This window comes from Coloeus monedula (genome assembly GCF_965178545.1).
Source record: "Coloeus monedula genome assembly, chromosome: 2".
In the NCBI taxonomy this organism is placed as follows: domain Eukaryota; kingdom Metazoa; phylum Chordata; class Aves; order Passeriformes; family Corvidae; genus Coloeus; species Coloeus monedula.
This window is the reverse complement of record NC_138782.1, coordinates 95534983-95562859: the sequence shown is the minus strand read 5'-3', so window position 1 is coordinate 95562859 and position 27877 is coordinate 95534983. Positions and strand designations below refer to the sequence as shown.

General features: G+C 37.4%; 1 protein-coding gene across 1 annotated transcript in view; it reads left to right on the top strand.

Annotated features, from left to right (window-relative positions):
• Positions 1-23310, top strand: part of TINAG (tubulointerstitial nephritis antigen) — a gene marked incomplete at its 5' end in the record, with an annotated part of 44047 nt that extends 20737 nt beyond the window's left edge. Inside the window, 5 exons of the mRNA XM_082300754.1 lie at positions 4187-4367; positions 4821-4866; positions 10412-10517; positions 21419-21464; positions 22586-23310. Of these exons, the coding sequence (XP_082156880.1) occupies positions 4187-4367; positions 4821-4866; positions 10412-10517; positions 21419-21464; positions 22586-22702 (496 nt within the window). The 3' untranslated portion in view covers positions 22703-23310. The remainder of the gene's footprint in view (positions 1-4186; positions 4368-4820; positions 4867-10411; positions 10518-21418; positions 21465-22585) is intronic.
• Positions 23311-27877: the final 4567 nt, after the last annotated feature.

Genomic DNA, 27877 nt, shown 5'->3' with positions numbered 1-27877 from the left:
CAAACTATTTCTGACCTGACAAGGATTTTGTATTGTTATAGGGAGAGTTTACATCGAGTACTCATCTGTCTTTTTCTCTCAGGGTTTCAACACTAAATTGGCTGTCATTTAGGTTTTGAGCAGGAGATCCTTTAGCTGAGTGATTCTACCCAGCAAAAGCCTCTCAGCACCTCAGCGGGTAAGGGAAAAGGCTTTCTGCATGAAGAAATGAAAGTCATAACTTGACATTTTAATTGTAAGCACTTTTAAACTGCAATACTTTTCTATAACTAGAAGAGCAGTCCCATTTTACTCAGTAGCTCATGTTTTTGGGAGAGTAATTCCAGCTCTTTCTCTCTGGATTGTTTTCTTGCCTGTTAAGAACAGGAGCACAAGAATTGCTGGTGTAGATAAGAGAAGAAATGAGAATAATATTTATGAGCACTATCTCCACAATAGCTGGAGCAAGTTATTTTTAGAGGAAAAGCTGTAAAGAATGCAGCAGTAGGACAATCTCCTAGTCTTCTATTCCCTCTGACTGTTATCCCTGTATGGGCACAACTACCATGAGCCCCATAATAATAAGATTCTTCCTATGGCAGAATGTAGTATTATTTTGACCTTACCACTGTGGCTAGTGACATGGCCTGTTATGCAGATGCAATTTAAGTATAAAAGAGTAAGCTTTTTCTTAAAAGAAAAGCACGGCAGGCTGAAGCTCTACAGGACAGTTCATTATCAGCCTGGCTGTACCCTCACAGGTGTGAATGCAGTAACATTAAGTTTGACCTGACTGAGTAGCAGTGTGACAGTGGTGTGCTGAGCAGGCTTTCTGACTCATGTAAGCCTGGAAACTTAGAGCCACAGCACCACAGCTCACACAGCACGCCTGTGAACTGTCTTTTCACCTCCACACTCCCAAGTACTGGCTTATTGCTCAGCCTCATGGTGTTCACCAGCCTCTTGCAGCTGATTGTCTTGAGTAAAGAATCTGAAGGGCAGTAGTGAAAACCATCAGGAATTTTTGGAAACTAACTAGATCTCCAACAAATCTTAGCAATCCAAGATTATTTTCTTAGTCACTTATTAAGCTTTTTTGTTGCCATGGAGCTAACTCCAGCATGTACAACATCATTGGGCTATGACAGACCTTTTCCTGCTACCATTTTTATCCCTGATCATTGATTTGCCATCAAAGTACCACATATGAAGGTATCCCTACTTACTTATTTTTATAAACATTTCTACAATCTGATTTTCTTCCCTCGAGTTCAAATGATATTTCAAAACCCATTCCAACATTTCCAGACACAAATAAATACATTAAGGGAAATACCCAAATATCTTCAGAACAGATACTGGAAAAACACAAAAACAGCTCTTCTGGATCTGAGCAAGGGTCCATCTAGCCCAGTGTTAAGTCTCTGACAGAAGCCAAGAGCAAATAATATCGAGAATAACAATAAAAAAAATTAACTTTTTTAATTCACTGGACCAATAATTTAATCAGTTTCGTAGCTAAACCCCATAATCCATAACCTTTTACCTGTGACAACGAAAAAATTGGAAATTTATGGCATAGAAGTCAGAAGTGTCTTTTGAATGAGCCCTGTCAAATAGTCCTTGCTTCCTCACACTTTCAGGTGACTTATTTTTAGGAATCATTATATTGCAATCTTTTTTTATTATTTCCATACCCTGCAATAGGGAGAAAATACATTGATTTTCTGTGGGGCCTTGTAAATTATCACAGTGGGTGTTCAATGCTGTTCGAAGTTTCCAATGTTTTGATTTCTGGAGTGTGCTTAGCTCAGGTTTTTGACAGATGTTCAGAAAAATCAAGTGCTGACCTAAACTATGCCCAGTGAAGCCAGAAAAATATTTCCATAAAGCTCAATGAAGCTAGGCCAGTGCTGAGACCTGACTTTTTAGAATCACTGAACACCCAATTAACAGTGAAATCTGCTATAAGTGGAGCTGAAACACTGTTTAAATATCACTCTTTCTCTTTATCTTCCTCCATTAATTAAAGAATAAATATGTATTCTATTACTAATTATTATTAATTTTAGGTATTTCAGTTAAAAGCTACAATTTGGGAGAAATAAGTGTTCTTTGAAAGTATCTATTTTAACTAATAAGGAAAACTAAAAGGTTATATTCATCAAGAATGAGGGAAAAAAATTTCATTTTCAGGTACTATTAAGGTTGGACACTTGAATGCAAATAATGCTTCTAATCACAACAGGGCTTAATCTGATTTTTACCTTGGTTTCTTGGCAGTTGCAGGGTACAAGGAAGATGTTATTGTTATTAGCCAACTTACAAATAACATAGTCTAATGTTTAAGATTGTTTTTTTATCTCACAATTCAAACATATAAATGCAATAAATCCACAAAAATTTTCATTAGACTGGACACATAAACATGACTGAAAATTACTTCTGTCAAGAATGTATGGACATACTACAGAGTTTTCCTGGTTGTACCTGGATTCTGCTTGTTTCTAACATTATTTTTGTATATATGTATCTATATTTGTGCATATAAACATATTCACATCTATTTCTGTTTTTCTTCTGTAAAGAACCTTTTGGCAAGGTCTTCTCCTTGAAGCGTTTTTAATGTTTGCTGGTGTGCTGGTGCTTCAGTACATACAAAATCATGCTTCAGCAGAAAGCTGTTCAATTATGTTAATCATGTCTGCAGAAACTGTGGTTGGTGAAAAGATTCAAACATGGCTCCTGGTTCAGAGTGAGTGATCTTATCTGGATAGCCACACAGCTCCAGTGCGCTAGTGCAACTTTTATTGCTTCACTTCTGTTGTACAAATAAGACCCATCCATGCAGAACCTGTGACAAGCCCATTGGGACAGTCCAGCTGAGAGGAGGGGAAAAAAAAATCCCTATCCCAGGAACGAATTTTTCCTCTGTTGCCTCCCTCTGAGGGGTTTCTATGTACGCCTGAGGAATACTTGATACTAGGCTGAAATTGCCTGCTCCTGCCCAGCTTATTGTCAATCATGCTCTAGGGACTGTATTTGCCCACCTTCTCTGCCTTGCAGGCCTGATTGCACTCAGCAGCAATCCTGTGTTTCTTTTGAAAATCTATCATCAGTGCTGAATGGAATGATTATGCATATAGAGACAGACACATTTTATCAATAATTAGAGATGTGTACATACATAAACCAAAGATTTCCTTCTACCCGGTAAAAGAAACACAGCATAATAAATTAAAAAATGAGCAGTAACAATCTGTGCATGCTTGGACAAAATACTTGCTGTTCCCCACTGGATACCTATGAATCCAGAATACTGTCAAATTCAGAAGGAATCAAAAGGGGTTGTCAGTGACCAGATTGAAGACCTAAGCAATAACAGCCTAGCAACCTTAAATTTACTATCCCTTTTCATCTAAGTAGAATTGCTTTTGAAGCTTCTGGATGTATGTGATCTAGTCGGGGCAGAAGGAAAAAGACATTCTCAGATTTTCTATCACCAAATGCTAATGGGAAAATGCCATTTCTTACTCAAAATAGCTGAAACATATATGAGCTCATCTTGTAAAACTCCTGACGACTAAGTATACACTGGCAAACATATACTCCATATTGTGTAGAAATACAGTTTTCACTTCCTCAGATTCAGAAAGTCCAGTATAACTGATGAACTACCCAAATACAAATGCTTTTTATAGGACTGCCTATTTTAAAATATTCTGCTTCAGCAAAATATTTAATTATGCTCTTTAAAAGAAACCCTCTCCTAGGCTTTCATGGCATTAACACAGAAATGTGTATATTGTTTCAGAAATGTCTAAAAGTATTCCATGCATCCTGTTTCACAAGCCATTTTTGCTAAAATAAGCCCATTGACAGTATTGGTAATTTATTGATCTATTTCAGGGTGAACTTTCATGCATTGTTAATGAGATGAATATACCAGGTGACAAGAGCTAAACACATTTTTTACCCTCTCTTTGGAGAAGGGTGGGGAGAGGACTACTGTAATGGAAACTTAATCATAAATATCATGTATATCAATTGAAGCAAATGCCATCCAGTTGTAGATACGAGTCATTCAGAATTCTGAAGAATATTACTTGAAATACACCAGTTGCAAAATAATTAAAAGCTTGAAATAAAGTGACAAAAATGTTTAAGCAAGCTTCTTATCAACTCTTTTTTTTAAATACCTGAACAGGGTTGTATCATATGCTTGTTATCCATCGTTTTGGAACAAACACCTGGGGCCATCAGCAGAAAATCGCTGTTATGTGTCAAGTGAACATGGAAAAAACTATACAAATGGGCCATGTCCCAATGCTTTTGAAAAATCCAATCGGTTATACCGGTGTGCCTCTCATTACAGGGTGTCCTCAAAAGTAAGTTCATGACATTCACCTGTTGTCTCACCAATTTTACTCCTTTGGGGCTTGAATGTTATCTGTCATATTTTAATATGTTCACTTAACTTCAAGAATAGAGCAGTGAATTTTCCTTTAGGTTGCCTTTGAATTTTTCTCAGAGTTGAAATTCCTTATAGTTTCTCTGTTGCACATCATCTCTTTAAAGCTGATAATTTGTGGTCGCATTGAAATTAGAGATAGAAAAGAAAATATGCAGTTACAACAGTGCAGTTGTTCTTCTTAAACATGTTTCTGAAGGTTTTGCTAATTTGGTAAACCAAATATTCTCCAGCAGAAGTACAAATACAATGGTATATTTATACTATACATATGTGCACACAATGATAAATTAGTATGAGTTTTAATTTTATTTAATAAAATGTGTTATCTTCCCTTGCCCTCTCTGTTGCTGCTCTCACCTCCTCTCAGGAAACCGATATAATGAAAGAAATCATGGACAGAGGACCAGTGCAAGGTATGGTAAATTTAAAGGATGATAACATTATTGAAATAATTAGACTGTGCAATGACCTTGTATCCAAATATTAGAAAACACAAATTCTTTGCCACAATGAAGAAACTGGTCATATGTGCTGTAGTTCATCCAAGGACATTTGGTGGGTAAGTCATGGCCCTAAAGGCAGCATGACTGCATCAGAGCCTATAATGAGTAAAATGACCTTGAGCTGCATACGTTGAAAATTTGTGCAAAATCTGTGTGCAGTAAATCCATGTGCCCTTTTTCATGACAGTTCTTTGGTCATTGGTGAAATAGCAATCTGTAGCTGTGCAGGTGGAATTAAATGTTAGCTCTGCTCCATAGGGCTGGGGTTGATTCCCCCACTGGCTAAAGCCAACCCACCAGGCCTGCTCTCCTCTGAAGGTAACGCTGAACTATATGGGCCTTCCAGCAAATCATTCAATACTGAAATACCCCAGAATTTCTCATTTCAGAGCACAAATGCTCTTGTTGAGGCCTATCAGTTTTGAATTTTTCTGCTGAACTCTGCAATGAAGATCCCTGACCTCTTAGTGGTCAGAAACAGAGAGACTTCAGCATTGAGTAGGGAAATGCAAGAAACTTTTTTTTTACCCTGGATACTGTCCATTTTTGGATGGCAACAGCTGAAAATGCAGGTTCCTGCTCACACCCCAGGCCAGTGTAACTAGAGAGGTTGATGGATGCGGGCCTTAGGGTGATGGAGAAAGGTCATAGTGCAGGATGTCTGCTTGTCTTGGATGGCTGGCTGATGCAAAACCAAAGGATTTTACTTCAGGGGACGTCTGCATTTCTACTGCCTTTAATTATTTAAGGAATTATCATAATCCTAAATTTATTATCCAGATCCTTTTGACTATTAGATAGAACTCATTTTGGTGCATCATGGAGTTGAAATTACTTCTTAAAGCTTGTTATGTGGGCAGCTGCAATTAATCTGAAGCTCAGACTTAATGGATCATCACTCTTTTTTTTTGTTCTGTCCAAATAAGTTTACTCAAGGAAAATATTCTTTCCCGTACTGTATTTGATCTAAATACAAAGGCAGTAATTTCTGCTGGTTTTAGAAAATGATAAAAATTAGGATCCTCAAGATAGATTTTCAGGCCTCAAATATTGAGTTCATAGTCTGTGTATAAACATTTTGCTGGATTAATCTGTTAGTACTAAATTTTACACATAAAATAATCAATATTCAGCCAATTTTCAGGATTTAGGCACTCAACAATTCATGTAATTTTAAAAAATTTTAATGCTTTTCGTGTATCAGGTTAAGGTGATGCTGTATGTGGAAAAATCAAGATCTACATAAAGGCATATAACCAAGAGTATGTATCATTGTGTGAAATCACTTTCAGTTTTTTCTTTTGGCTGTAATATGAATTTTAAATGAATCACAATTATGATCCTGTAATTTGTCACTCATTCTATCTTCCCATATTACAAATGCAGCCAGGGCAAAAGTCTAATTTTAAAACCATATCATACTGTTTTCTGCATATGATCTTCAAATACTGAAGGAGATTTTCCATTATTCATTCACTTGTCATTCCTGAAGAACTTACAGAGTGCTTAGGGACAGTCTTACCTAATGTGCTAAGTAATGTTTAATAGCTGGAAAGCATTCAAGATCCTTTAAAGATCATGATGATGAATGGACTTTGATTTTTGAACATATTCAATGTTAAGAAAAATTATGTTTTTTTAACAACTGTGAAGCAGTAGGTGTAGGAATGTAATTGAAAATTTTGTGTTATACAGCTTCCAAGTTTGAATGACAATTTCTCTCTGACCTATGTCATTGTCTTACATGGTACAGAAACTGAGCAATTAGCATTTTTGGATTCAAATGATGAAATATTAGTTTTCTTAAGAAACCAATTTTCAAGCAGTAATATTTCACCAATCCTTTGAAAACATTCAAATGGACAATCTAATATTGGCCATTCATCCTTTTTTTTTTTTTTTTTTTAATGGGCTTTAGGAAATACTCTGATGATTATAATGCTGATGTAGGAAAATTATCCTTTCTGACACATTAGTCAGTCTTGATTAAAAGAAAGGCTCTCACATTGTTGGCAATATATCAGAGTTTTGACCCCACAAAACTTACAGATTCAGCTATCATGATCTTGGGAAAAATTCTTATATTTACTAACACAAGAAAATTATCTTAGAAAGCACTTGGCTATATTAATTAAGCCCTATATTAGTGTAGGGCTAAACTCTGTTTCCTTTTGTAGCTACTAGTTTTATTTCTCATGTCTTTGCATGATTAAAAAGAGATAAGAATTCCTATGTAAGCATTTTATGCAGGGGAATCCATAGTGGAATCAATCTTTTAATCTGCTGCATCTATATGCATAGATCTGATAAGCTCAGCATGACTGAAGTAGCTCATGCATGAACTACAGTAAAACTTAAGAAAATCGCTGCCTTTTCTGATTCATTAATAATTAATCCATTCATTTTGGGAAATGCAAAGTCTCTCCTATGCCAGAGGGAAAAAAATTAGGTGGTGGACTGTGGTCATCTCGTTCAGTCCAAGTCACAGTCTGTATCAGGACAAAGTCACTGAATAAATAAAAATGTCTCAGTCCTAGATCTAGAATTCTCATCATCTTTGTCCATCCTGTACTTCATGCACCCAGACCACTCTAACTCCAAAGACTGTATCATTATTTAGCTCCTGATTGCAAGGTATATACACATACATAGATATATATATTTACATATATTTACAAATGTATGTATATGCACACACATGGGTGCGTGCTCGGGCAGTATATATGTAATATATAATCATGGATAAAATTCTCTCGCATAAACTAAAGTTATTTTGGAAACACACTTCAAAAATTCCTACCTCATTTTAATGGAAAAAATTTAGGTATGGTATCTCTTCACAGACAAGAATGTGTCTCATTTGGGGCACAAGTTAAATTCTTTGTACTTACAGTTGAAGGCAGCAACATTGGAAGAAACAGATGGGCTGAATCTATTAATACATGGCTCCATGGCTGGTGTCACAGATAAAATGGGGTTTTTTGACAATGGAATGGCCTAAGCATCAGGCATGCTGGCATCAGATGGGACTCACCTTTTGCAGAGAGAAAGGAGGGTCTTTGCTCAGGAACAGGGGGTCTTTGTTGGCAGAGCTTCAACAAAGGTGTGATGGGGAAGGGACACAATATCAGGCTTGTCTGTGGCAAGGTGTGGGACGAGATGCAAAGTTAGAGGGATGGGGTACTAGTGATGATCCTCTGCCGGTGCCTCTGAAATGTGCTGGCCACTCTGGAACACACCTGAAGTCATACAGAGTTGAGCCTATGACTCCCGAGGGAACAGAAGCCAACAGGGAAACACCATTCCATTCCTGGAAGTGTTCAAAGCTAGATTGGATGGGGCTTTGAGCAGCCTGGTCTAATGGAAGGGGATATCCCTGCCCATTGCAGGGGGTTGGAACTAGATGATCTTTAAAATCCCTTCCAACTCAAGGCATTCTATGAGTCTATTATTTAGAGTTGCTGATAAAGAATAGATTATTTTCTGAAACTGGACCTTGATTTCAAGAACAATGTGACTCACAAATCAAACTACCTTCTCCTGTCTCAGCCTGATGACAGATGAGATCTTTGAACCTCAGTTCTCCCATGGGAGGTATGAATTTTGCAGTATTTGCATTCAACCTCATTTCTTTCCCTCCCTTTAGCCAAGGTATCAAAACAAGATCCAGGGAAGCCTCTACAGTAAATTTTTGAATGACTTACCCCTTCACTTCCCCTGTGATACCCTCACCTAGAATAAGGCTAGCAGGAGTGTTCTTCACCCTTTCTGTTCCCTTTTATCATTTTCAAGCTCTCCCTCCACAGGATCCTCTGCAGCTCAGAAACCTCTACAGGTGATACTGTACGTAGTGGTACAGGGACATCAGCAGAAGTTAAATTTCTTGCTCTGTGCACTGGTGGTCCTGGGGACAGAGGGAGGAGGGGGACCTTTGAAAAGAGCTCTAATGGAGTCCTGAGCTTGCATCTAGAAACACAGAATAAAGTTTGTGTATTTTCCCACTTGGTCTGTGGCTATCAGTATGTGAGCTCTGGTTTGGCAGGCAGCTCAACAGAAGCTGTAACACTACTAATTCAAAACATTTAATTTTTTTCTGATTTAACTGATATAGCCATATCCCCAACTTGTCACCTAGGAGGCATCATGGCTGTTTAATCCTGTGTATTGCTATCAGCTTATATTTTTTACATTTTTTTATGTGAGTAACCTCATTAACAAAGTACATTCTTAGCCAGGTTTCCTGGGCAAATGGCCTTATTTCACTAGGTTTTGAGAAGTTTTTTCATCCCCTAAAATTTGTGACTGTTTTATATTTTCAGCCAAATGTGATAGAGGTTGTAAAGATAGCTAATTTCCTTCAAGTTTATGAAAATATTCAGGTAAGAAAAAGAAATTTCAAAGTGTGCCAGACAGAAAAAAATAACAGCATTAGCTCAGTTTACTGGATACTGCAGATCTATACCAGGCACATGTTAGAAATAGTGCAACCACTTAAAAAATGGTCAGTGAAACTTGTACTCTCAAGGTGCAAGGTGCAAGACTTAAGGAAATTGGATTACACTAATTCTCATGTTCCAAGCTGTGTGTCAGTTAAAATCATAAGCTAAAAATAAGCTGGAATTAAGATTCTATTTAATGTTTCTAATTCACTGGAATTTAAAGGTAATGTAGACCTGAAAAGTATTTTCATTTCTCTGGATTTGTTAGCCCACCATAAAGCAAATAGAAGTAAGGTGGCAGAACATATGTCGAAAAGAAACCCAGAACTATTTTCTTAATAAACAAATAAATGATACTCCTAAGAAATAACAAATACACATAAGATGCAACTTGTAATCTTCATTCTCTTGCGTAAAATTTCCGGTTCATCACTCTTTCACCTCACATTTTTATGAAAAAAAGGAGTGATTTTTCCCACACTTTTACCTAAAAGTCATGATTTATACACATACAGAAAAACTAGTTTTCTTTAAGGACATTACTGTGTATTTGACAAACTTTAGGTTTCAGAAAAAGGCATGTCACTCCACCATATTTCACAGGATACACATTTTCTGTTTAATGATTTTCTTGAATATGCAGATGCTACTCAGAACTGAGTAGTTTGTACATGAACCTTGAGGAGATACATTTTATTGAATTGGATTTCAAAATTTATGTAAGCCTTCACGAGGCAATGTTTCTTCTTACTGTATCGGAAGAAGTCAATGACAGGGAGATTCCACAACATGGAAAACCAAAAAAAATTATAAGAGACATTTGAGAGAGCTCTGTTGAAGTATTTCTGTTGTTTTGCTCACAACAGGGCACTTCTGAGAAATTGATGCTTTGAGATTAATTACAAAGTACACTTAATGCAGTCCAACACACAAGAATTTCACTGGTAAGATGCAAGGAGCAAAGAGGAATAGAAGTAATGTTTGCTGACTGTGGTGATTTTCCTATTGTTTTTCAGCGATAATGAAAGTGTATGAAGATTTTTTCCTTTACAAAGAGGGAATATATCGCCACTCCCAGAAAGCAGGATCTAAATGGAAAACTCATTCAGTCAAACTCCTTGGGTGAGTAAAGCACATTCTTTTACCCTTTTTCTCTGCCATTCATGGGTGTAACAAAATTTCAGTGACCAGTCTGGAACCCAAATATTTGACTGTCACAGATGGAACACTGCTAGCTCCCAATATAAGGCTGCCTTGTCTGAGAATTTTAGAGAGTATTGGAAAGAAGTGTAGACCCATTGTCTCTTAATCTACTCTAATATTGGTTCAAAAACTTCAAATATAGCGTTTATAGAATAAGCCATTAAACCCCATATAAATATAGAAAAGACCCACATACACACACACACACACACAAATATAAATAAAAATACTTTTTGTGTATTCACAAATATTCCAAGTACATATCAAGTTGTGAATGCAAATAGAAACATAAAAATTGACAGTGACCTCCCAATTAAATGGTATAGCTTACTGGTACAGCAGTCTGGGCTCTCTGTGCCTTGAATAGAAATAAAATGTTGCTGAGATGCTGGTGATTTTATTTGGGAAACTGCTTCAGAAGCGTGTGTGTAGTAGACCAGTGGATTTCCTCTCAAATGTAGACCAGGGCCACTATGTTAAGAAGACAAGTGTCTAATAATGCATATGCTCGAATTACTGAACACACCACGAGGTTTCATTCTTTGACATGAAGGGAATATGAAAGGATGAATTTATTAAATCAGCAAGTGAGTACACAGAAAAATGACTGGGGAATCTCATGCAAATATTTTATTGGTGGTCTAGAATATCATATAAATAATGATTCCGTGCGTGCTAGGAAGATTACTGAGAGTATCTTCAACAAGTAGTTCAAGAAAATAAAGTTGTGAAATAAGGTGCATTTTGTGCTTGTGGTCTTAGTAAAGATGTCTTCATGAAGGGCATGGAAATTCCTATAGCTGTGGAAACTGCTGGCTATGGATTACAAGAGTGTCCTTGATAGTGGCATAGAAGCAAAGAGAAGAAGCAGGCTCATGAAAGATCATCCTTCATACTGCTGCAAAAAAAGTATTGACTCAGCCTAGCAGAGGAAAAGCTCCTGAATTATGATTATGGAGAATATTGTGAAGCAATGAAAAAGAGAAACTGGAATTTAGTGTAGAAAAATGGAGGGCTGAATTAGGAAAAGATGTTTATGGAGAACAGATGGTATATGTTGGGTTTTGTGTGTTTTTTGTTGGGTTTTGTGTATTTCATGTATATTTGAACAGCCATGAGAAACCAATAACATTAGACAGTAAAATTTGCAGTGCAATTTGGATAGTTTAGCTCAGGGATGAGCTGCTGTGAGGCTGTGAGTTCAGGGGTTGGGAGGGCTGTGAAGCATGCTTGGCGCAAACATAGGTGATGACAACTATTCCCTAAGACAAGATGCTCCACATTTGTGCAGAATAACCTACCCAGATGAGTGACTATGCAAGAATGGCACCAGTGGACAAAGTGATAGCTGAGGAGAGAGAGAGGAGAAGATAACTAATGTACCAACTATATGCACCAACCATATGAAGTTCAGCAAGGGGAAGTGCCAGATTCTGCACCTGGGATGGGGCAACCCTGGATGTATGGACAGACTGGGGAATGAGATACTGGAAAGCAGTGCCTCAGAAAGGGACCTGGTCAATGGCAAGTTGAATATGAGTCAGCAGTGCCCTGGCAGCCAGGAGGGTCACCTGTGTCCTGGGGGACATCAGGCACAGCAGCACCAGCTGGGCAAGGGAGGGGATTGTCCCGCTCTGCTCTGCACTGGGGCAGCCTCACCTTGAATATTGTGTGCCGTTTTAGGTGTCACAATATAAGAAAGATATTAAACTATTTGGGGGCATCCAAAGGAGGGCAATGGCAATAAAGATGTTGAAAGGCCTTGAGGGGAAACTGTATGAGGAGCAGGTGAGGTCTCTTGGGGTGTTCAGCCTGGAGGAGACTGAGGGGAGACCCCATTGCAGTTAGAGCTTCCTCGTGAGGGGAAGAGGAGGGGCAGGCACTGATCTCCTCTCTGTGGTGACCAGTGACAGGACCTGATGGGATGGCCTGGAATTGTGCCAGGGTAGGTTTAGGTTGGATATTAGAAAGAAGTTCTTCATTCAGAGGGTGGTTGGGCACTGGAACAGGCTCCCCAAGGCAGTGGCCACAGCACCAAGCCTGACAGAGTTTGAGAAGCATTTGGACAATGCTCTTGGGCACGTGCTGTGACTCTTGGGGTGTCCTGTGCAGGGTCAGGAGTTGGACTCGAAGATCCTTTTGGGTCCCTTGCAACTCAACATATTCTGTGATTCTGTGTTTCTATGCTGAAGTGGAAGCTGAATTGAATGGGAACTGACAGGCTGTGCAAAGAAAAGATAACAACCCTCAGGCAAGGGGCCACTCTGAGCAAAACCTGAGTGCCTTGACTGAGACACAGGAATGTGCTGAATGGTCACTGCCAAACACAGAGTAGAAGGAAAGGTCTCATGTACTGAAGAAGGACATAGGAAGTGAAGGAAAAAGAAGAAAACTGAATATGATGTTATGTAGGAAACCTCAGACTTGTTCAGGGTTTAATATAGGGAGAATGCATTTTCTTACTAACACATTTACTTAATTTGAATATTCCTGAAAGGATTCCAGTGGATCCAACAATATAAAGAATTACCAATCCTTGAATTGTCTAATGCACAAATGTTGTGGCCTCCAAGACTGTGCTATATAAAAATATTTGCAGAGCTGTTTAATAGTAAAAATTGAATTAGATCTTGACAAGTTGGAGACTGTTGGATCCCTAGGCTAGGTGTTTCTAGCAATGATAAATCCAGCCATAAAATATAATTCTGCATCATGAACTCTAAACCACTTCTTTTTACAGATTTCAATGTCTTCAGGATTAAGTTATCACTTTTAAATATCATTTATTAGTTTCAATGAATTTGAATGCAAAATACGTGTCGTGGGTAAAAGTTCTTTGTCACTCATATATAGGTTGGGAGCAAAGGAAAATGTAGACACCTTGACCTAAATGAAAAACTCATGGGAATCTCCTCATAGTTGTACTTAAAATAAAAATAGTGATGAATAGTTGCATTTTGCTTAGCTGAGATGGCTCCTGGAGAGACAAAAAAGAGCAGAGACATACTGATAGATAGGATAAAAAATGCAGTTTTGTGTGGGTTGATGCTTATTTTAGGCTCATTTTTATTTATAACCCCTTCCATAAAAGAGATTCAGTATGTGTAAAGGGCATCCATAATAATGACTGACCCTATTAAGTTGATATTTGTAATATCTCAGAAACATTTTTGAAAGTGATTTAAATTGCCCATGAACTGTACAACATATAGGGTGATGGAGTGATAAAATGCAAATACATTTTGGTGAAGCTTGCAAGAGCTATTTGTACAAAACCAGAAATGCACATATAAATTGCCTAACTGATCATTGGACCAGAAGGATTTTAAATGTTTAGATTCACTTCCCTTGTTCTGCAGCTTGAAATTGCAAGTTATTTTCTATCATTCAAAGGCTTATTTATAAAATCAGCTCTGACAGGACTGGGAGTCTGTTGCAGTGGGGTCTCCTGCAACATCCATAGACAGCGAGGCCCATGGAAAGAAAAAGGGAGTGATTTTTGATAGAAGTTTCAGAGATCTTTATTTTCCAGCCACATGGCCAGGGGACTGCTGAAGAACTGAGCAATCACAGGACAACCAGGGTCCTCCCCGGGCAGGGGAACACAAAATCACCAATGGGGAACAGGATTAGGATACGTGTGACCAGGGAGCAGGGAGACCCCGTGCCTAGGCCATGCCTCTACCCCAGGGTCCCCTCTCCCAGGACCCCATGGCAAGGAGGAGGAACCCCAATAGGAGTCTATCTCCATTGAGGTACTGTGTGACCTCAGGTTCAAGGAGAAAATATGAAAACACGGAATAGCATGGAAGGAGGAGGAGAAAATGTGGAACAGCCAGGTGGAGGCTGTTGCGGGGAGCAGAGTGTTTGGGTTTGGTCAGTCTCTGTAGACAGTGAAACAGGGCTTTCAGTAATCTGAAGGCAGGATGGACTGACCCACTGATACTTAGAGAGAGCAGGATCTCTCAGGCAGCTTCTGTGTCAGTATTCCAGAGACAGAGAGGTAAGCAGAAAAAGTGAGTAATGGAGACTGGGATACATAACAGCTAAGTTTTGACTTAGAAAAGTTAAATCCCTATACCTCAGCATGTTTTCCTTTATCTTTTATAGCTATTCATCTGTTCTAGCTTGAGTATCTAAAGGTGAGCTGAGTTGCTTTGTTGGATCTGATTTCTCCTTGTAGACTATAAAAGTATTTGTGGGATAACATCACACTTAAATAGCTAAAATGAAAAATTCTAGATTAGATTAGAGAAATCTCACATGCAATGGCATCTTGAAGTTGCTTAAAACCAAAATGACTGGTGCATAATATGCACAGTAAGACAGTATTTTCAGAATGTCTTGCATATGTATGTTTGTGTGTATGTACGTACATGCATTCATGGATCTGTACATACACAATTACCGCTCTTAATGACACCAGAATGAATATAAGTTAAAGAGGCAAAATGAAGCTGCAAATGGCAAGTGGGACTAAGAAGGACAAACTATTAGTTTGGTAATTTTCATGTTTTCATCTGCACTCTGTTATTTTAAGAAGACTGATGGATGAAAAATGACATATGAAACCATCATTTTAATCTCATGGTCTCTTAATAAAAAAGGCTAAATTCACACCAAAGATGAACTTGGTGGTAGATTTCTTTCAGATCTGTGCATTTAAGCTAGGATTTCTGAACAAACCTGTCATATCTATTCTATACTAGATTCTCTGTAAATTTGTTTGTTTGGTTTTTTTGTTTTGATTTTGTTTTTGTTTGTTTGTTTGTTGATTGGCTAGGCTTTTAAAATGTCTTCTTTCTACTCTTCTGTCTTTCTTTGTTCCATCCAGGAAAAGAAATTTAATGTCCATAGAAAAAGAAAACCTGGGACAGATTTGTTGGTATAAAATGTTGCAGTCTTTTTAGTAAGGAAAGTACAGTTCAGTAAAGGAAGTGCTTTGGATGGTAGCTGTGGTTCTAGTTCAAACAAATCTCTTTACCAACTTAGTGAAGTAAAGTATCCACCATGAATGTTTGCATTGCATTGCATTGCATGAATGTTTGTTGAGACAAATCTTCTCTCAAACTTTTATTTCTGAGTCATTTTAGTATCCATGCCAAACTACAATATATGATCCATACCTCACTAAAAAGCATCTGCTGAAGCCCTGACACTGAAAAATACAGGAAGTCTCAAAAGCCTGTGCCTTTGGCTATAGTTAAATCTATTGACAATCACCTTAAGGCTTGGAGGAAACAAGAATAATATTATTGAAAGCCTTGATAATCTCTCATGAACAAGATAGATTTTCAGATGCTTGGAAGGTGCTCAGAATGAAAAAAGGCTTTAAAAAGAGGACACTGAGATGTGCATTTGCTGGAAACACATTTCCCCTCTATTTTAATTAGCAATTCACAGAAAGATTTAAATGGAATAATGCAGCAGATTAAATGGCTTAGCCAACTACTAAACTGAAACATCTATGCCCTGAAAAAGCATTGGTTGAATGTTTAACACAAAAAGCCATACTAATGGAGATAAAATTAACATGTGAGGCAAAGAGCTTGTGGTTTACTGTTGAGGGGACAGCCAGACAGAGCAACAGCATTCTAAGATTTAATACACAATTAAATGACTCACCTATGCAAAGTCCAAAGTCTTAACTACTGTTAGTGATATCTGGAGTTTTGGCTTTGGAGATGTTTTTCTCTATATTCTTCTCTTTACTTGCCCTCACTTGAGCTTACACTCGGAATAACTACAAACAAGTAACATCTTAAACCACCAAAAGTTGTGACCCAAACCCTTTTTTTCCCAAATAAAGAAACCTGGGCTTGAGTTCCCTTTTTCTTTCATGGAGAAAAAATAATTACTTTATCATTGTCAGACAATCAGCGTCAGGTATTATAGTTAAAAATTAAACAGCAACGCTCAAACGTATTTTACAGCAAAGAGAAATACATGAGGAGATCGTGGGGAAAAGATACAGTGTCTGATGATTCATGCAGTTAAATCCATGAGACTGTCCCCCATACAATTCATTACAGCACATCTGTGGGAGTGATTTAACTATTGGCTCACTGACTCAATTTGACTCACCTCTCATGTTGAAAAGTCTAGGCAAAACTATAATTTCAAATTCCAGCAACCATTTTCTAAGAAGCTTTCTCTTGTGGTGAACATTAGCCAGTGACCCTAACCTTCTTATTTTTAATACAAGATTAGGAACTAAACTTTTGTCTAATTGAGTAGATAAAATTGCTAGTTTTTGAAATGTACTAGGCTTTTGTGATTCAGCACTAAGAATAGGACGTGACCCACAAAAGTTAGACTTTTTTTTTCTCTGGTAGCATCATGACAGTTATACAACCAAGTCCAGGGAAGAAACTGAGAAGAGAAGTTTTGGACTGCATATATTTCTTGCCAGCAAGCAGTTTAAATCCTTGGTTAATACAAAGCATTGACTTCTACTAATAACACCTAATCTGCAGAAATTAGCTTGAGATCTAAGATCTGTCATTCCTCTTTATTTTTAATGCCTTATTAGATTTCAGTTCATATCTTCAGTCCTAAGGAGTGAGTTTGTGTAATATTATTTAGCACACTCTTTAGAAGTCTTCACTGTATTTGCTGTTAAGAGCATTTTACCTATAAAAGTGACTGTAAGCACACTTGAACCTAGTTTCTGTTATCTGCCAAAACACCTTGGTTTTGAAGCCACTGCTGATAACCCTTTTTTATTGTATTAGGTTTTATTTCCAGTTTTTTATTATTTTATTCAATGATTAATTATCAGCTTACTTATTTCCTGATAATTTTCTTTATGCTTTTCTTGTGAAGTCCACCTTAATTTTTGTGGTACAATATATTGAAAAACAAACTTGGAAATGTTCAAATAAAACCAATTTCCATTCTCTGCAACACTACTGAAACAGTCTCTGTATTCTAGCTTTTTAACTGTCAGGCAGAGTTGTATACTCAGGGCCTGCTTCTACAGAGCTAATATAAAGGAAAAGTTATTACTGAAAAGGACAGCTAAGGTGCCTCTACTTTATAAAATTGTACACAAAATTATGAAAATAATTTTATATAAGACCACAAGTCTTATCCGAAAGAGCAACATAATTCTTTTTGCAGTAATTTTGAGCAGTTTCCTTTGAGTAAATGGAAACACATTGCTTAGTTTTTTCTCCTGAAGGGGACTGAATGCAGTTTTGTGAAATTACTTTTTTTTATTCAAGGTTATTTTTGATTGAAGATCATGATAATTTCTTTTGGAAAAGCTAAGTGGAGTATTTCTTACAAAATATTTCTGCCACAGAGAAGAAAACTTCCTTTTAAAAGTTATTTTCAGTAATTGATAGACAGACCTTCTTAATGGTTTCTTAAAATCTCTTCTTTTTCTTCTTAATAGAAATGGAAAGTTTGGATATGAAATGGTGTCATGATTTAAGCCCAGCTGGAAATTAAGCAGTTACTCTCTCAGCTCCTTCTGTCTGTCTCCCCACACACCTCAGTGGAATGGGGGATAAAATAAAAGTAAAACTTGTAGATTGAGATAAGGACAGTTTAATAATCAAAAATAATGTAAAATACAATAACAATGGCAAGTGATAATAAAAAGGGAAAAAGAAGTGCTGTAAAATGCAATTGCTCACCACCTGCTGACCAACAGCAGAACCCCCCTTCCTGAACCGGATTGGATGCGCTTCTGGATAACTTCCCCCAGTTTGTATACTGGGCATGAGTTCTATGGTGTGGAATATCCTTTTGGTCACTTCTGTCACCTGTCCCAGCTAGGATCCCTCCTAGTTTATTTTGAATTCCTCTTCACTGGCAGAGCATGAGATGAAAGGAAAAAAAAGTCCTTACTTAGCAAAACCCAAAACATCAGTGTGTTATCAACATCACTCTCATTCTAAATCCAAATCAAAGCACTGTAACAGCTACTGAGAAAAAGTTAATTCTCTTCTAGCTGAAACCCAGACATAAGGTTGAAAGATTTCCTAAGAATATCAAAGGTAGGGACATTAGTGATCTAAAGCTTTGCAAAAATAACTCTAAGAAATTCCCTGTCTGTCCAAGTAATGAGATCCAGAATCTCTTTGCTTTTAAAATGACATTCATTTGGAGTAAATATCAAGCTGGAATAATCACAAAAGCAAACAAAAGAGTGTGACTAGGTTATTTTGATCATCTTCCAGAAAATGCAGTATTGTTCTCTAATGGATGTTGTCCAAGAATGTGTCAACTCACTTTAAAGTCTCTGTCAATTACACTTGGGAAAGAATTCCACTGGGAGTTCAGTTATTTCACCTAATTCCTTTAGGATTATGCTTTTTTTTGTTTTTAATTTTGGTTTTGAAGATTTTGAGGGACCAATCGACACTTTCTCTGAGCTGCTACTCTGCAGGGAAAATGATCTGGAATGATATGTAGAGTAAGCTGGATGCAGCCATCACTACTGCCACTGGTGGTTAAGGTTCAAGTAGGGGATGTGGAAGGGAAGCAGCGGGGGGACCACCACAATGTATCAGGAGAGTCTGTTCTATCTTCTCTTTACCCACCCTTTGCAAAGAAGAAGGCAACAAATATATCTGCCCTGAGCCTTCTCTCCTGAGGGCTGAAAAAAGCCATTTCCCTCAGCCTCTCCTCATACATCATGTGCTCCAGACCCCAAATATCTCAGTGGACTCCTGCTGATCTTGTTCGAGCCTGTTAATGCTTTTCCTGTGTGGGGAAGCTCAAGGCTGGGCACTGGGCACAGAATGGCAGTCCAAAAAAAAAGGAGATCAGTCACTTCTCTTGACCTGCTGGCTGCACTCCTCTATATTTTAATTTAATATACTTTAATTTAGAGTATTTGATAAATACTCATAGGCATTCATTACTGAGAAAGCAGCTCTTCTTTCTACACTGTAAATAAAATGCATATGTCAAGTGCCTATGTATCTGACTATGATGACACAAATCCTGGGAAACTAAATTCATGGATATGTTATAGTCGAAGATAAAAAAAAGTTACTTTTCTACCTTGGCTTCTAAGTTTTCTTTCATCTAGAAACATTTCTGAGAATCAGTAAATTCCTATCAATGTATGAAACTAGAAGTTGACTCTTTTAGAAAATAACAAATGTTAGAAATACATTTAATCACAGAAATGTGACCCTGTGGGAACTGGTCATCATCATGCTCAAGCAAGCGAGAGAAATTATGTGTAGTACGAAATGCAGGAATACATGAATATAAATTCAAGGCAATTTTTCTCTGTCTTTGAGACTGATGTAAATACTGGACTTTCACATTACAGCTGATGTAATTTTTTTTAGTAAAATGTTCATGAGTAAAGAAGTAACTCTGAATCTGATATGAAATTCAAAAGCCTCCGATATATCTTTTCTGTTTAAATTTATGATCATGACAGATTGTATCTGAAATACCTTTGACAAAGAAAGTGCAATTACTGATAACCCCTGAACATTCATGTGGTAATGAAAAGAAAAAGCATCATGAGACCTCTTTAAAAAAACAATAATTGCATTCCAGGGTGATTATGGCAAATACTGTTTTTATGATTCCACGAATTTAATGATCAGTAGCTACAATTTGTACTTGCAATTGCAATCCACGCTTCATCTCTCTGCTAGTCACCAATTTGTCTTCCTTTCCTTTTTCCCTTTGGCTGAAAATGCAGGTATTCCATGTAAATGATGGTTCACTGTTAACCAAGGAGAGTTGATGCCACCAACACTGTTCAAATAAAAGGGTGACAGAAAAATCCCAATTTCCCCATTCACAGTGTGGGATTTCTCATCATATTTTTGCTGGTTGCCTTTGAAAATGAATGGAGCACTGCAAATACAGCTCAAACATGTGATGTTGGTGGAATATACACCAGTACACACCTTGTCAATGGCATTTGATATATCCTAGGATTAACTTTACGCTAGGGAAAACCATCTAAACATTCACATCTTTGGTTTTCTGTTTATTTGTGCCCTTGTATAGGCACCCAAGCATCATGAGTAGTGAATAGTAACTAGACAAGCATTTGTTGCATAAATTCAAAACAAGACAGAGCTCTTTAAGTTCCAGCAGTCAAACCATGTGTACTTAGCTACCTAAGGTGTGCAGTGTAACTCTTGCTCACTGAAATACATCCAGGTGATTGGGTTGGAACTTCTTCTTCCCTGTGTGTAAAGTGAGGCCTAAAAATCAGAGTACTATGCAGTTCAACTACAGGTATACAACTACGAAAATCCTGTCACTTGGCAGGTGGGGATGGCAGATGGGGAAAATTTCTTGTATGATTTCATAGATACTTCCATAAAAGTTAACATGTCTTCAAAGATGATTAAGTAAGTTTAGAGGTCACCCCCCCATACCATGCAATAAAACAGATTAGGCTGACAGCAGTTCAATTTGATCTGAGAAAAGCTGGGAATATTTTCAGTCCGAACTCACCATTTATTTCTGTAAAAGTGCTGGATGAGACTTTTAACAAAAACATTCTTAGGGGTCTTCAGTGTTCACATTAGTTTTAATATTCCTATACAGTTCAGTTCAGCAGGCAAGCTCACCAGAAGAGAGATTCTGCCAATGAAAACAGGTCTTGTCAATGAAAACAGGTCTTTGTAATGAAAAACTGAAACTACACTTGTTTTAAGTTTTTGTCATCACTAATGGCGATTTGACTTGTGATTAGCAGGTCAGCAGGTAACCTCATTTGAATCATCAGAGTTTGTTATTCATGCTTTGTTCCGATACTGGTAATCACAACTAGCTAAGACATGTTTTTATTTTCTGATTGTTTCAATAAAGTTCTTTTCTAAAAGGTGGGGAGCCTTACGTGACAAAAATGGACAGAAACAGAAGTTCTGGGTAAGTGAATACTTAGGACTGTGTTTTGAAGCAGAAGAAAAAGATCTCAACAACACAGATCATCTAAAATCTACTTCTTTACTTTCATTCACTCTCTGCAGCTATTTTTTTCCTATACCTTAAAGTGTCCTGCATAATTCTATTCTCTCTCTGGAAACTTTTGTCATGCTGACCCTCAAACTATATCATCACCTACCTCAATTTCAAAGCCTGTTTCATCTCACTTATACCTGTGTTTTTCCTACACTGCCTTTTCTGTCTCAAATCTTATTCAATTTTTCAAATGTTATTAAAAATTTCTATGAAGAGTCAGTTCTTTTTGATGCCTGCAAATGAAAGTCAATAAAATTAATCAATAATATTTGTTAAAATATTTGGAAAAGACAAATTTGTTGTTTAAAGAGTGTTGGCAATTGTTATCCAGCCATCAAAATAAGCCTCCAAAACTAAAACCAATCAAACTAAGAATATTTCCTTTAAGTCATTTAGAGTAAGTCAAATTTTATCACTTAGAGTAAGTTAAATTTTATCACTTGGATTATGACTAACAGCTCATCTTATTACTCCTGCATTCATCTGAAGGGAGTTTGGTGTTTACACAGCTGATGGCAGGGCTTATGGTAGGTAGTTTCACTGATATCAAAGGCAAAACCTACTGAGACTTCATCAGAAAATAAATTGCTCAATATGTCAATAGCTAGGTGAATAAAACTTCATTTTTTAGAAGTCAGCTGTTTTTTTATATCTTTGGTGTGTCTTTAACAGGTTTTTTTAAATTGGAATTCTGACCATTGTTGTTTTAATGACCACTTTCACCAGCCAAGAGCTGAATATTCATTTAATGATTTCTGCTTCAATTTATCAAACTGTCTTGTAGAAATACTATTCCATTTTTACTAACCCCGATTTTGGAACTGAAATTTTGATCAAACCAAAAAAGGAACAAATTTTTAGAAATTAGAAAAAGATACATGCTAATTCTCAGAGCACCCAATCTGAGAGACTCTGTTTCTTAAAAAGAAAACTAACATAAAAGATTTATTTTGCATTTTAAACCTTGCATTTTTAATTAATATTTTCAAATTAAATCTGATATTTTTTTCTGCTTTGTTTACTTTTAGATTGCTGCAAATTCCTGGGGAAAATCCTGGGGAGAAAATGGTTATTTTAGGATTCTACGTGGACAAAATGAGTGTGATATTGAGAAGCTGATTTTAGCTACTTTGGGACAGCCATAGTTTATCTGTACCATATTCTGCTTGATGTATCTATTCTTTCCATTGTTGTATATCGAGTCCTTATGGGGAAATAATAATGTCTTCTCTCTAAGTTACCTTTCTGTTAGTCCTCATGAGGTCTTCCTGACTTGAACACACTGCAGGCATCACAGCACTCTTGGATCTCACCTGGTACAAACACCCCTTTAGGCTAAAAGCATGTTATATCCAGGACTACTGAAAACCTTGATGTGTCACAGAGCAGGAAGTTCCCTCCTGATTGAATAATGCCTGAAATAAATGGAGTTACACTGTTAGCATGAATCTCTTTACAATACATACTCCAATCAGAAATTACTTCAGAAATATTATGTACTCTTCCAAACAAAATTGGCTCAGCTCATGATCATACTGAATAACAAATTCCAAAGAAATGTAAGCCGTTCTGATCCTGTAGCTGAAGAATTATTTCCTATCCACCTTACTTACAACTGAGTAGATAAGTTGTATCTATGTATCAATATCTCATCCAGGATATTATATTTTTTCTAGTAGATCCCACAAAGTTGATGCATTCGGTGTAATACAAAAATAGCTTGCAGTGAAAGAGTGTATTCCTGTTCCTGCAATCACAACCAAAACTGTAAATTTTAACAAGGTTTTAATTAAAATAAAGAAGAAAATGTGATTTCTCCTCAATTCAGTCTAGGTTAGACTAAATCCGGAACTGCTTGCCTTCCACTCCCTGTTTAACCTGAGAACAGGCATGTGTCAAGATTCCCAAAAACCTTTTTCAAACAGAAGATTATGGAAAAGGTACTTTGTTTGCCTCCACTGACATATCTGCAATCCAGGCACAGTTTCTGGTGTTGGTGATCAGGATCACTAGTGCAAATGAGACACGCAGAACTTCTAATGTTTCCATAGCTACTTCTGTCTGAAGAAGCAGCTTTTTGACCTACATCCCCTCCTATAAGCATTGCTGCAAATATTGACAGGTTTGAGGACTCGTTTGCTTATTTGCTAATTAAAATATAGATATTGCAGCTATTGACATAAGAAGAAATTAAATGCTTTCTAGCCCTCTCAGTTTCAATTAATCCAAAGGCCAAATGCCAACAGGAATAAAATTATCAATGAAAGAAATCGTGGCATGTCAAATATGTGGGGGGAAAAAGCTGCCATGAAATTTCAGTGAACAAAGAATTTCCAGGGATACCTTCAGTGTATTTAACAGAATATGTTAATTCTTTCTAGAAAAAGAACCTGGTTTCTAATGTCATCAGAAAGTTCCTTCCAGAATTTTTCATGGTGGTAGTATACAAAAGACACCCATGCATCTGAAATAACATCTCTTAAACTAAAGTTGGGTGACAATTTATGTTTCATCACTACTAAAGGAGCTATTGTTAAAATGTCAGTAGCATACTACAGCACAACAAGACTTCTGCGGCCTCTAGAGTCATATAGTAAACTGAGTTTAGACACAAAAAACCCTTTATTACTTGAAATTTGTAGCAAACTGTAACACAAGCAATTTTAGAAGCTCTAAATGCTCTCAGACAAATAACTTTTCTAGTTTTAGTGAGATAAGCCAGTACTTGAGAGGAAAGTGTACTGAATCATCTACACACCTATTTCCCAACCTCTTGGTATATATTGATTCCATAAATGTCAAGATTTCAGAAGAGTATAATTTAACTTTGGAGTGAATGACACTGTAGAAACATGTTCAGTAAATTCTGGGGGGGATTATTTAGTTCAACTTCAAATTGGTCTGCACAGCTGTGGTTTTTACTTTTGCCAGTGGCTGTTGCTGCTCCTGATTTGCTTATGAGATCTTCCTAAGATCTGGTCTCTAATGTAAAACTTCTTCAGTGATGAGAAAACTCAAAACGACTTTCCTAGATCTTTAACAGATCAAATGGTCATATTGGCTTGAACAAAACACCACATGCAAGTGAAAGAAATCCAACCATATTGAAACAATTGAATGGTTTAAAAAGTTGTACTGCTTTACCCACCCTCCAGAATTAACCTTTTGTGACTATACCTTTTGGTTCTTATGTATATGGGAAATGCTAATTTTTTATTGTTCCAAGTGTATAAAAATGAGAGTCTGGCATACTGAAATCGAGTTAGCTTTGTGGATGCACCACCTGGCACATATTTCTGTGCAGATATGAAATAAACAAGTATCTTGACTCTGTGTGCAGATCAGCTTCATGCACACGGGTTGAAAGAACCCATATTTGGGACAATACTTTGAGTGATGTATGTGCTCAGTACCCTCTTCATACTCCCTCAGTATCACGAAGCTGCTATCTGTGGATATGTGACAGTACCTGGAATTTAACAGGCAGACAGATATATCTGCATCTGGAACCCAGTTTGCTCTTTGAAAACAACCTTGATGTTGTGGCAAATATTCTGATACTATTCAGAGCACAAGTAAACAATCTTCTGCCAGTGCAGGTCTTCTCACAGTGTAGAAGAGACAGTGGGGCCCAGGAGCCACCAGTGGCTCTTCCTCACGCAGACTATGTGAAGACAGACTTTTAAATATCAGGGCTTTGATTTCTCCTAGTTCATGATTTGGTTGGAGTATGAAGAAACTTGTTCTTCATGAAGACCCACCTCTCATTTCTCTCCTCTGTTTTTGACATCTCCATCACTAATACTCAGCTATGTCTGCTAGCTTGGACTGAAAGTGTCATGTAGCCTGGAGCTTTTTCCTGAATGAATAAAAAGGAAAAATATATGGCTCAGGTTAATTTGAGAGAGAGCTCACCAGCTTTAGTATACTTGTATTACTGATGGCCTGTGGGAAATTCAGAAGGGGGTTGTACCAGGAAGGGAAAGCAATGCAGGAACAACATTTATGTTTGTGACATGGAGGAAATTTTCTTTTCCATAAAAATAGGAAGGTGACATTTGTATAACAAGCAAAGAAAGAAGTCTCCACTCAGATTACAAATTACAATATGTCCTGTTAGCAACATGCTATGTGAAACTTTGAATAATTGTTAGTCTCACAGAGAAATGTTAAATCTGGGTCTAGCTAGAGGAATGTATGTCTTGGTACCTGGGACCTGACAGTATACATTTCTAAGTTCCTATGTATTTAGAAACTGCTTCAGATAGAACTCTGAATAGAAGTAGCTGTGAACTCGGGAGAGTTTGAATCTCCTCAATATTAACTGAGCAGAACAGGCTCCATTTGCAATTTATACTGATCATCCTTCAAGGCTTTCCCACAATCTGGTCCTAAATGTTACTGATAGTATCTAATAGATGAAGACATTCGAGATGGCTTTAAGTGAAATTAACTTAAAGTTAAAAGGACTAACCAGGCAAAAAAGGAACCCAGTTATTTTCACACTATTCTTACCTTTTTGCCATCCTATTATTATGGAAACTTCATCTGTTTGCTAAATGATAGCAAATCACACTCCAAAGATTTCAATGGAAAGCACTATCAGTAGCTGGTAATATTCTGAGCCATTTTGTTTACATTAGGGTGCCTGGCAAGTGTTAAATTCCTGAAGGCAATTGCTCTGCTGAGCTGACTGAGTCATGGGCAGCTGCCTCTACACCTGGCCCCAGGCAGAGATTTTGAGGGTGCTGAAAGGCACAGAAAACTCTTTTCTATGTAATTAAAAATCACTGCACACAACTTGGCAAGACCAGTTTTTCTCAGCTATTGGAGTTTGCTCATCATCATTAGAAAGCCTGAAAAATTGGTGACACTTGCCACATGGGGATTTTAATTTCGTTTTACTATTTCAGAATCATGCATGTTGAAAATTATTTTACACAGCCATGATAAGTGCACTGAGGCAAGATATTCCTCTTTATTCTAGTTATCAAAGTAGGGAGCTCGGTGGAAACCTACAGAATTCTAGCTCCCCAAGCATCGAAACTTCACACTATTTATATGTCTTAACAAACAAAGGTATCGCGTTTCATTGGTTACAAATTTCACAGCTTTTTCTCTAATTAGTACTCAATCCCTTATTTACTAGCTATGTTCCTTGCTTCTCATGCTAATTAGTCCTCGTGCAGTCCTTCCCTCCATTTGAGTAGGTGGTCAATGAGTTGGTGGTCATGATCTGCCCTGCTCAAGTTACCTTTCCTGCAGTTACTTCTCAGTCCTGCTGACTTCACCGCTGGTGGCTGTTGTGTAGACAGCACATTCAGTTCCCTTTTCCTCAAAACAAAGGATTATCTAAGCCTACAAATTTATAATGCACTTGCTTTATCATAGCTTCTTAGCTATAGCTACTGATTAACAACAAAAACAATTGCAAAGTTTGGTTTAAATCTTGATGTCTATAGACATGACCAGCACAGTGTTGTTTCTACCTGCCTTTAGCTGAGGGATGTAATATGTGGCTTGGATTTTGCCTGTCTGCTCTTTATTGCCTGGGCCTTTCCCCAGGATGCTCTGGTTAGGAAAAAAAGATTTTATTTAGGATGGTTGCTTTGTCTTGGATGCCCAGACCGAAATTCCTCAAGGAGAGCTTCTCCTGGGCATGCAAAAGTTAGGGAGGCTTCCTGGCTTTAAGCTGGCAGCCAGCACTGGCTCTCAAAGATGCAAAGATTTATGTGTAGCTTAGTACAACATGTTTTATAGGAATGCAACCTGAAACAAGAGGAAAGAGAACTCCCAGGGATGTAAGGAACTTGCATCTAGAGCAGGGACAAGACCTGAGAAAAACAAGGGAACAGCTTTCCTGTAGTTGCAGGGATCACGAAAATTGCCAGACTAAGAGCAAACCTGAAGAGAGGAGCTACACTTCTAGAAATCAGACTAAGAGAGACATATGTTTGTAAATCTTTACAGCTTAGTGTTTTACTGGAGATGTGACAGGAGCTTGCACCTGGGTGCTTAATGCTATACCTACCATTTGGAAACTGTTTCCTATATGAACTTACATCTTTGCACCCATTCCTCACTGCAAAGACCATAAGGATGGAGTCTGTGTCTTTGCCTGAGTTAACAGCAAATTGTAACATTGCTTTATTCTAAAGTTCTCCTGCATCCCCTCAGTTGAGATATACCCGTACCCAGTTATCATGTTTATTTCCAGGCAATGTGGAGACTCCCAAGTCTTGAAATTTTCTTGGTCCGATGTGTTGTTCAGCAGTCACCCCAAGTCAAGGATGGTGGCAGAGGTCAGTGAGTGAGGGCTG